The sequence below is a fragment of the Coloeus monedula genome (assembly GCF_965178545.1).
Source record: "Coloeus monedula genome assembly, chromosome: 8".
Classification (NCBI taxonomy): domain Eukaryota; kingdom Metazoa; phylum Chordata; class Aves; order Passeriformes; family Corvidae; genus Coloeus; species Coloeus monedula.
In genome coordinates, this window is record NC_138788.1 from 21,708,136 (window position 1) to 21,720,048 (window position 11,913).

At 40.3% G+C, this 11,913-nt stretch overlaps 1 protein-coding gene across 1 annotated transcript; it reads right to left on the reverse strand.

The window, feature by feature from the left end:
• LIPA (lipase A, lysosomal acid type) lies at window positions 1-11,913 on the reverse strand. The gene is made up of 9 exons (XM_082285934.1): window positions 11,654-11,913; window positions 10,081-10,201; window positions 6,960-7,158; window positions 6,561-6,670; window positions 5,814-5,950; window positions 4,242-4,388; window positions 3,864-3,935; window positions 2,759-2,830; window positions 1-2,004 (listed from the first exon to the last, which is right to left on the reverse strand). Exons 1-9 carry the CDS (start codon window positions 11,756-11,758, stop codon window positions 1,765-1,767), a joined length of 1,203 nt encoding a protein of 400 aa, XP_082142060.1. The 5' UTR covers window positions 11,759-11,913; the 3' UTR covers window positions 1-1,764.

Below are 11,913 nucleotides of genomic sequence, written 5' to 3' on the forward strand. Positions count from 1 at the left end.
ATTCCCATGCATTCATGAAACAGAAGTGAAACACCACACCACTTCAAACTCCAGGCAGGGCTTACGTTTATTGAAATAGCTGAAGCTTAATAAACATGATGCATATGGCTCTTGCCATACCACATACCCTCACAACTGTTAGCCACCTTGGATTCCTACAGAAGCTTCCTTTCAGCATAGCAAAGTAAAGCTAATCTGGCTGATGCAAATGTAAAGCACACTTAAAGGTGCAGGTAGGAATCACAACCAAAATATCATGAACCATTGAACCACTCTGTCTCTAAACAACACCTGAGAATTCCCTGAGTCTGAATTAGGAATAAAAAAAAAAAAAAAAAACAACCCAAAGAAACAAGCCTTAATTTAAAACTTGGGTCTATTTCTGCAAATTTTTTTTATTTCTTTTTTATTTTTTTACAAAATAAGTTTGCCTCAATTTAAAATGCCTTATTTCCTATGACATGTAGAAAGGCTCTTTATCCTGTTGGGATTACTGAAGAAATCTGGGTTGAATCCAACTATGGCACAGAAATTATCATCTGGACTGAGGCAACTGACTCTGGAGATTGTTCATTTGGCACAGAACTTTTATGTATCTCGGAGGAGACGAAGTCCTCTGCACAGTCAAAGGAAAGAGCTCCAAAGTCAGGCCCCTGAGACAGATGTGAATCCTCTTCCCCATTAAATGGGGTCTTAGCCTCAGTTTGAAGTAGAAGCTGAGACAAATGGAACTGCTGTTAATACTGTCAGGCTTCTCCAGGTTGTTATTCAGTTCCACACAGTAGTGGGGAACGCCCTACAAGCAGTTAAGAAGTAAACAGATCATCAATGCAGCAGATGATTAAAGGGAAAAGTCCACAGAAATTAAGTCACTCAAGCTGTTGAATTAATGCTTTGGCTCTCACCAGCAATAGACTGGGGGAGCTTGCTTTCTAGTTAGTGGTCAGTGCAAAATACATGTTACATCACTCTCATTGAAAGCCACAACCTATTGACAAAGTTAACTGACAGTGGTTTTTTTTGAACCATTGCTCTTGTTCCAGGAACCTGCCAGGGCAAATTGCGACCTCTGTCCACAGCTGGTATGTGAAACACTTGAAAAAGGCTTCAGGGACACCATCAAAGCAAGAAAATGCAGCAATGAATCAGTCCCAAAATCAGAGATTTTAACTGACAGTGGTATCTTTGGCTTCACCACAGTTCTTCTGGGCAATATTGAAAAGGAAAGTAATCTGATCTTTTATGTGATGGCTAAAATAACAACACAACAAAAAAAATCACTAAGTGCTTTGTAAAGTGCCAGCACCAAATAGGTCACTGCAGTACAAGAAGTACTTCTCAAAGGTACTTAGAAATGGCCACATACTGAGAAATGGCTGTGTTTTGTGCAAAGTGAAATACTTATTGTTTTAAGTGTCAGGCACCTGAGGTGCTGAATGGACTAACTTGTCTAATGTGTCTTTCAGACAGGTCACTAAATTTACATGCTCCTAAATTGACATACTCCTTTTGTGCTAAGTCCTACTGCTGTGTTTTGAGTACCATGTCACTTTGTGCAAAATCAGCAAAATACTGTGAGGAGAGAGAAATAATACTGAGAAAAAAATAACCAAATATGAATCCAATTCATATTATCCAATTGATAGTAGTCATTGCTGGCATTTTAAAAATGCATCATCCTAAGCAATGTAGCATTATTGCCAGAAAAGTGTATTTTCCAAAAAATGACAAATTCCTGGTGAACTAATACCCTGAACTACTATGTCAGTTTAGAGATAACTTCCTAATCATGTTGATTATTTCATTATACATGCGGTAAGGCGCATCAAGGCCCCAGATAAAATCCAAATGTTCCCACTCCGGAATGTTTTTGTGGTAAACCAAATTGGTGATTTGAGTGAGCAGCATAGCAACATCCTTCGGGTCTGCCAGCCAGTCCTGTCCACCAGTCCACACTGCAGTTGGTACAGTCATCTCTTTTATTTTGTAGAAAGGGGGAGTAGACTGAGGAAAGGGAAAGTGAAAACAAAACCATTAGAAAAAAAAAAAAATCTTCAGTACGATACTACACTGCAGTGTAACATACTAGCAACTGAAGGAATGTGTCAGATTCTCATTTTCCCTCTTGGGCAGCTAGAGATGAAGTCCTGGCTCAACCAAAAATATAACTGCAAGAGTCCTGCAACACTATAGCATGTGAAGCAGTATGTGGTTTGAGGAGTTTACAAAGACAGCAGGGTAGCAGAATCTCAGAAAATGCATCCAATTCAAGATATTTCAACTCTAATCTAAGGCCAAAAGTGACTGCTACTCTGAAAGTATGATACTGCAATATTTTTCAGTCACTAAGAGACAAGGGGCAAAATATTTTTGGCATTATACACAGCAATTTAGAAACAAAAATGCATGAGACTAAACAGACTAAATATAAACAATAAGCATGAACTGACAGTCTGTGCCTTATGATGAGAAGTGCAGGGGGACCTCATGATCTAGGCTGGCAGGACTTCCCCTCAAGAAAGAGTGTGCCACCACAGCTTCATATCCAAACATGAGTCCCACACTGAGTTAGGACTACCTCCGAGTTCTACAGTCCCATCTGGTTTCTTTTTGTTGTTTTGGAAAAAGCAGATCTCCTGTCTGGTTATTGTATAACACTAATAGCTCTTTAGCATGCAGCATAAATACAGCACCCAGAGAAGTGCCCAAGGACTATTTTCTGTGACACTCTAGAATTATGTATGTTAAAGGTGTCTACCTGGTTGTAGTGAGCCATATTTGCAGTCTTGCTTCCCCAGTCATAAGCTTTGAGTTCCCCAGTCCTCACAGCCTAGAAATAAAAAAATACACATTCAAAGAACACTACTACCACAAGAATTAAAAAGCATCATCATCTGGAGAACTGGCAAGGCAACCTACAGAAAAAACAGTGGAATGCCAAACATTAACAAGGACAACTGTCACTGCTTTGCCCAGTGTCACAGGAATGGAAAACATTAACATTAAATACCATTAGACTTCGTCCCTTAAGATTTCACATTCTCTCATAGCAATGGTAGAAAAGATTAAGGAAAACAGCTTAGTTGTATCCAAAGCCAGGATGTGGCAGTTCCATGTTTACTTCTGAAATATTCACCTTGATGTCTAAATGTGCATGAATAAAGCAGGGAGCTTTCTTAGCAAGTCTACTCTGCAAGATTCTATTTTTCAGAAACAGAAATTTATATAACAGGGATCTGGAAAAAAAAAATCTTTACAAGTTTCTTCCTGAGCCAACACTTGAAGAGTTGTGTACAGCAGAACACATTGCTTCTGATTAGGTGCCCAAATCCAGCTACGAGATCACAATTAGCACTGACCACTGATTCCACAGCAAATGTCTCATTTGTCAGCCTTTTGACCAAGCTTCAGGCACAACCCCATCAAAGGCATGAAACTGTGCATTGAGATGAGCATCAAAATATACTAATAAAATATAAAATGAAGCCAAACCGAATAGAACAGAAAATCTGCTGCTTTTCACTGGCTAAAACTTGTAATCAAAACAGGGTTTGCTGAAAGGGAAACAAATACTCACTACAGCATCTCTGCAAGGTAAGCAATTCTGCTGTATTTTTTGTTGGTTGAGGTACTTACAGCTGGCAAATTTTCAAAGAAATAGGGAGGAGGGGTGAAGCAGATTAGTTCCTTATCACGACAGCAGCTGCAGTAAACAGCTGCCATTCTGACATTTGGCAGTTCCAAATTTCACGTGGGCTAGGCTGCACATATATTTTGGCATTTTATTTCATTTAAATACCAGACACATCAATATTCTACCAACAAACCAGAGTCATGGGCACTTTAGATTCTGGAAACCCTACCTGGCTCCAGTGGATCATGTTTTGTACAGATGTTCCCGCAGGGCAGTGTGTTGAATACACATCCACTCGGCTCTGCAACAAGATCATTAACATGGTTTACTCCTCATCATAGTGCATCAGTTCTACCCCTTGTTGCTTCCTGAACAATTAACAAACTATTCCAATCCTCTTAAAACTATCATAAACAAAAGTTAACTGGAGCCATACATACAGATAAGAAGTTAAAACTTTTCGGGGATTAATTGCAATGAACAACAGAACACTCAAGCTGAATTTTAAACCTAATAATGGTATCCCTTAAGCATTTTTATATATTCAGTCAATACCGTGTTAGAGTTCACAATAACTTAGCTATTAAAGAAAGTCACTAGAACACACCATATTCAAGTTTCTCTCATTAAAACCGCATAGAAGAAAGAATAGGTTGCCACAAAGGTCATCGAGTATTCTGTGGGTGCAAACATGGGTAGCAAGCCACTTCAGCAAGGAATTCTGAGGGAGGAATTGTTTCTTTCCAAACATGTCCTACAAAATAACAAACACATAGGGCAAAGATGTAATTGCACAGAATGACCTATTTTCAGTTTTTATAAAACAACTCTCTTCAGGTAATTATTTCCATTTGCACTGGTGACAGGTGTGTCATATGAAAATCATTGATCTCCTTATCAGTGTTGTCATAGTTACTTCTGCTACAAATGGTGCAGTCCATTAACTGCACAAAATGTACCTGGGAACTGGGAAAATCTTGCAAGAATTTCAAACCTAACCTCAAATTCAAATCAATTTTAAAGTCAATTTACAGGTACACTGTACAGCTTCTTGTCATCAGATTGTTTAAGGCTAAAGTATGTTAAGCCCTGCCTGCTAATGTTAAATGGTTTTGTACTTCCAGCTTCCTCTCTTCAAACTATGAGAGAAAAACAAGACGCATGAGATGTGGTGACCACTTCCTCTTGATGAGTATTTTTAAAATGTTCAAGGATTTAAAAAATGTCCCACTGAAAACTTCCTTAAAAGTGACACAGTTCTTTAAATTTATGATTGACCCATGGGTTTGTCACCGCCAGGTTGTCCCTGCACTCCAGTTTTTTTGCAAGTCACCATGAGAATCAAGTTCCTCAGCACAACATGAACATCTGCACAGGGCACTGATCAGCTGCTAGTCTTATTAGACGAAGTTCACTGTGCCAGGAATAGGAGATCACAATTATTAATGTTGCTTTTATGTTAACTGCCTTTAGAGCAAGGAACTAGTACTACAGACAGACTTTAAATCAGTACAAGCTAGATCAGAAGAGGGTTTATGTCACAGAACAAACAACTCTGTGTGGGAATCTCCATGGGTGGTGGAACGAAAATTGATGGTTAAAAATAGACACACAGCAGGGTGTTCACAATGTCTGACTTCAGGCATTTACTGCAGTCTGCCTCATTCCCCTTGATGTTAATGGGGAAGAGGTAAACTCCTACAGTAGATGATTCACAGCGTATAAAAAAAGCTGTTGCTCTTAATCACCCTCAGAAGGATCCTCTTCCAATACTAAATGGCTGATTGTGAAACAAATCTGTTAAAGTTCATGACAATTCAGAAGATACGTATTCTGTATAAAGATATTATATGACTCTAAGACACAGTGACTAGTTAATAATATGATTTCTCTAGTTTAAATTCTAGAAACATATAAAATGGAAAGCAAATTTCATTCCATCTATTAAGTTGTAATTGTAAAATACTACTTTAAACTGATGCAAATTGTCTCACTAGACAGTAATAAAGCCAGAGAAGACACTGCTGACTTCAACGGCATCATTATGGTAAAACTGACCCAGAATCCTTGTCATATGTTACTCTCTAATCCACAGCTATTAACATTCTCTGCTGTGCTATTTTCAGATAGAAAGGGGCATACCTCATTTGGCTTGAAACATTTACACTCAAATACAAACCTTGAGTAGCAGGTCAGGAAACAACCCCAATTTTACCAGAGGGCTAGTGGCAAACTTGACTGTAGCTACTGGTGCCAAGGCAAAGAACATTTTGATTTTCTTAGCCAGCTGTGGCAAAGTTGAAAAAGCAACAAAAGCTGTAAATAATATAAGAATAATTAACAAACCTCACCGACACAAGTTGGATAAGAATTTTACCTGGCAGTAATTCTACAAAAATCCGAGAGAGTGTGAAAATGTACTTTTAGATTAATAGTTCAGCTGCAGTATCTATAATTAGGTTAGATAATGTAAATTAACCTAGTTACTACAAAGCCTGAGCTAAACACAGTAATTCAGAAGACTTGCCTTCTTCCAAATAGCAATTTAATGCTTACTAACCCAGCTTGCCTACCTCTTTTTACTAGAAGGCCTTACATGCAGCAAAGCATCCTGGAAATAGGAATTTTTAATCTCTGTGCCTGATGAATCTAATTTTATTATGTATAATTCATCGATTTTTTTTTAATAGAAGCTGTACTGCCAGCTACCTGTGACTTCAATTTATCATTCCAACAGCTTTCCACTTTTAAATAAACACAGAAAGATTGTCTTTTCATTTTAATGCTGACGAATATTCCAGAAAGCTACTAAAAACCAGAAGCAGGAATTTTCAAGAGCCCTAGTTTTCAATCACTAATCCACATATGTGAAACTTGATACCACTTCAAACACAACATATTCTAACAAATGCATCTCTCCACATACCCATTGTGGTGCCCTGTGAATGGCCAATGTAAAATACTTGTTCCTGGCCAGTTTTCTTCAAAATAAAGTCCACTGAGGCTGGAATGTCATACTCAGCCATTTCATCAAAGCTACAAAGCAAAGACAGAAAGTCAGTTGTGTAAGTAATCAGCAAGGAACAGCTGCACAGAGCTTTCCTGCACAGATCAGTTGTGTGGACATTAAGAAAAGCTTCCTTTGCATGAAACAGAACACTGACAATTGAGTTTTCACTTTTCCACTGACCACCTGTGAGTTTCAGCACACTATACTGACCTCAAAACTCCCCTCTACTGCCCATACATGTGTGACAACACATGTGACTAGAAAAAGATATCCTGCCAGTCTACAATGTGACTGTGGATACAAAAATCAGGATACCTGAAAACCCAGAATTCTTCCTCCTTCACTGTGAAGTGTATGTGTTTCCTGGACCAGGTGTTCCCTCTGCTGTTTCCCAGCCACACATCATAGCCAGCATCTGCCAGCATAAAGCCAAGGCTGTTGTAATCCAAGTTTGTGATCCAGTTGCTGGCATCTGCAAGCAAACCATGCTGCAGAAACACAGCAGGCCTTGGACCTGAAAAAGAAAGCACTTATGATAGATTCCTGTTCATTTGGCATTGCACACCTAAGAATAATTCAAGTGAGCTATTGAAAGTCTGTTTTAGATTTGCACTTGAGTATTTAATCTACTTGACTTAATCTACTAAGACTAGCAATTTGTATAATGGTCATAGTGCCATGAAATCACATGCTTTTTCACAAAAAGCTACTTTTTATCATTAAGAATTTTAAACTAGAAACTTCTTAGTTTCATAACTTGAAGCTCAAAACACACTAAAAGCATGCAACAGATGAACACAAGAAAAGCAGGAGCTACAAGAAAAACGCAGGTAGTCCTTTCAACCGTTCCAAGCTCACAAAGACTCAGAAAAGTGGCCCAAACTTGGTGGCAGTTTTAATACTTATGAACCTTGCCCTGCCCTCAAACCTGGGGAAGGCATTCCCTCATATGTGCTACTGAGGTCTTTGTTTTCCAGTCAAAGCAATGTCAAACTACTGTGCTGAGCTGTGGATAGCTCTGCAACTGGTACTGATGTTATCTCTGTGCAACTCCTTTCCATCACCAAACCTCTGGCAGAACTTCAAGAGCAGTACAGTAGCCAACAAAGGAATCTGTGTTTCAAAGGACTTTCTCCCTTTAATTTAAGTAGTTATAAGAACCACAGTTAAGACTCAGATAGAACTTAGGAAGACTCTCTTGACTTCCCCATCCCAAAAAGGGAAATTGCACCTTTATGTGGAATACAGATTTAAAAATGGAAGGCTCCTGCTTCTACACAGAGAAAAAAATTAACATCTAATCCCTTAGGGGAAACAAGGCCTTCAGAAACTACAAAGAACTCTCTCTGGTTCTCACAGTAGCACAGGTGTTTTGGGTTTTACTTCTGCTCTAATAACTGAAAACAGGTAACATGATAACGAGCTCAATGCCAGAGATTACTCAGGAATTTACCTCCTCCAGTGACACATCAGTCTGCTACGATACAGACTCACACAGCACTTCCTCCATTGATAACTTAGACTTGGATCTTTCAGCAGAAACAGATAAATCACAACTTTCAGTCACCTATATCGTCCATCACAGCTCATGTCCATAAATGTTTGCTGCAAGTTTCAAATTCCAAATTAACAATATTCCCCTTCTCTGGAAATCTTTATACTTGTAGTAAGGAACCTTTTGAGTGCCTGCTTTTCCCATTTTGTTTAAAAATCCACATGGCATACTGTCCAGGCAAGCAGAGCAAGTAGCCAGCAGTGCCCAGCTCAGTTCAACATAACTGTTTACTCTGTTGCACCAATAATTTATTGTCTTATAAGCAGGATTTTCAAGCCTAACACTGAATTTGTTTTCAGTAATGTTCCACTTACCACTGATATCTTCTTCCCTTTTACTAAACTCAGATCAACCAACTTCTGAATTATTGAGGAACAGGCTCTCCTCAAGCTCCCGTTTCGTAACACTGGAAGGGGAAAACTGTTAAACTGCCTTAATTCTTTAATTCTGTTCTCATGTTAACCTCCAATTTCTGCCAGTTCCTTTTTCACTTTACCAAGTAGTCACCAGACCTCCACGTGAATTGCACAATCATATGACAAACTGACTTAGATAATAATAATGACTTTCTATCACCTGTGATCCCAAAAACTCCAGAGGGGGAATAAAAAAGCTAGGTCCTTAAATTACCCTTTCTGCATAGAGCATTTTGTTCTCTTCACTACAAACCCAAGAAGGTGAAGACAGACTTACTTCCACACCCTTCTTACCCATGCTATGCAGTGGTTTTAAGGGGGTTTTTACTAGTAAAACCAAAAATCTTTTTTTTTTTTTCTGAAGAACTGTGTGTTTTGTTCCAAAACATCATGTGATACATAATTCCAAGGAATACTATTCACATTATGCAGGTATTGCAAAAGAAAAATACGGCATATATACGCTAAGTCAGCAGTAACACACCATTGGTATCTTTCCGAGAAAAGATACCAAGTCTATAAAAACTGAAGATCAACATGAACTTTGAAATCTTCATTCTCCCAGGAGCTCATACTTCCACAAATGTGGTCAGTAATCCTTGTTTTTTAAAATTAAAGCACTCTGAATAACATGAACTTGGGGTCGAGGGTGTGGTAAGGGGTATGTGCAGAATTCCCAGACGTCAGGAAACTTCTGTGTACTTATGTCATCAATGAAGGATTCAACAAAATCAGCAGGTACAAGGGCAGCCTTTTTACTGAGGGCTTCTCTGAAATCAAAGACACCTGCCAGTTTTGACGGGGCTCGTCCATGCACTGATCTTTACATGCTCCTTGTAAAGACAACAGACAGTGCAAACATCCTAACTCATACAAAATCCACAGATAAGCTCAGGAAGGCTGTTGCTTGGCCTTTGACAGGGGAGAGGGTTTTTCCACAGGTCTCGTTCACACCCAAGGCTATAGCACAATGATAAATTTCTTCTGTGAGCTTCATGTTTTTACCTGTAATCCTAGGATTTTTTCAGTCCAAAGTGTTCTGAGGCAGTCCTTAGAATATGTAATCTCTATGCAAATGGGCTGCTGTTATATGAATGTCTGTAGGAACTTTTATTAGGGATGGTGGCAAGACTAATAACAAATTCAGCCACTGCACATACACTGTTAATTCCATATTCACTGTACGAGGATAGCCGGTCAAAAGGTACGTGTGTCCCCTCTTCCACATCAATCTGTCTCATTTTTAAAGCACCTATCATTCAGCCCTTGTAAGTTTGAACTTACATTCTCCCTATTCTCTCTCTCCCCCACTGCCTCACCTGTACACCCCCTGCATCTCCTCCATGGTCTAAACCACAGAAGTCTTTAATCTTTTTCTGGATTATTACAGGAACAAAAGTTTTATAAACCAAAGAGAGCTTTTCTCATTTTCATTCTTTCTTTTTCAAACAGACATAAATCTTACCTTTGCTTCCTTCACGGCCTTTTCTTCCATAAGGTATTCTGTTAATGGAAAGTATATACCCATCCTCTGTTGTTACTTCATATTCCTCACTAGGGTATCCTCTGAAGGTAATAATTTCACTCTGAGGAGAGAAAAGAAACCAACTTGGAACCAGACTGTCAGGCTCCTCAGTCCAGGAACATATGCAAAATACCCTGGGTTTCTTCTAAAGGCTGGAATGTGGAATTAAAGGGTGTGGTAGTAATGTACCATCTGTCTATCAGGCAGATTTTCTTAATAAGACATTCCAGTACAGACTCAGGTACTAGCCAGATTGAATCCTAGGAATCTACAAGGATTCCCTGGACTGTCCCAGCCACATGGTGCTTACAGAGAGAAAGAAGATGAAGTGTTGGAAAGGAGATTATGGTAAGAGGGCAAAACACCAAGACGCAGATCAGGCAGACAAAAATTGAAACTGTCTGCTCTCAAGAAAACAAGTAACGAGCAAGTGAGGACAGAATAAAGTCACTGGCACCACTGCAGCATATGGAAGGAGAGAAGGATGTGCCATTTCTTACCTTTCTCCTCAAACCTTATGCCCAGTGCAGAGTTTTTAAGTGACTTAGCTGTCAAAGCAAACAGGAAAATAATAGTAAAGATCCCTTCACCTGTTTAATGCTATGATTTCATTATTAGGTTTAATCTTCCATCTCTTATGGCTCGGGCTTTATGTTATTTTATTTTGATGAAACTCCACTAGGGCAGTGAACTTGCTATGTCATTGATTTTATAACCCCAACCATGCCTTGAGAAAATCTAAAGAAATGCAAGACATGATCAGAGTTCTTCTCTTAAGACTGCTGGGCAAGGAAGAGGAGAAGAATTTAATTAAGCATGCTATTTCGTTTAATTATTCACAGTGACATTAACATTCCAAAATTATTTTAAGGCTGAGGACTACTCCAATGCTATTAGCCTTAGAGTAAATTACTATTTAGTCCTTGAAACTGTATTTACATGATCCAAGCACTTCTATTCTTATACACCTTAAGCATTTCTATCTTGAAGCATCTTCTCACACGTGTGAAAAACTGGCACAGTTTAGATAGGGCGAGGAAAGAGCAACTAATACCAGTTACCAACAGGAAATATTTCAGGAGTTAGCTACTGCAGCAGAAGGAGAATAAAGTTAAGAGAGTAAATCCCAAATGGGAAGAAAACCAGCCGTGGGTAAGAACACAGGAGCATGGTGCTAGGAGCTTCACAAAGACCCGCTTTTCTAGCGGTTCCGACAGACTGCCGCAAAAAACCGCTAGCAAAAACCCACAGGTGTGGGTCAGAAAAAATGTGAGAGAAAGATCAGCTGTAGGCAACAGCGGACCAAGAAGGACCTGGAAAGAGGAGTAGAGAAAGAGGACGTGTAAGCCTCGGGTGTGAGCGGCTGCAGCAGCGGGCTGCCCGCTGGCAGGTGGCTGAAGCCGCCGGGGCTCTCACCGCTCTCACGGCCTCCCCCCAGCCCGCTCCTCGCCCCGGCCCGCGGCTACACCGCAGACAAAGCTCGGGCACTTTTCCCCGCGGCCGCGCCACTCACGATGTTCATGTTCGTCTCGGGGTCCACATTCCTCCTCCCTGCGGCGAATGCGCCCGAGCCGGCGATGCTCGGCAGCAGGAGAGCAGCGACCACCAGGCCCCGCATCCTGGTCCTGCAAGAAGGAGCCGGGACACCGCGACAAAGCAGAACCCGGCGCTGCGGCGGCTGCGAGCCGGCCCGGTCGAGGCTTTTGTGCCGCCCCTCCGTGACAGTGGAGGGGGCAGCGGCGTGGCCGGGCCGGGCCGGGCGTGCCCCGCAGC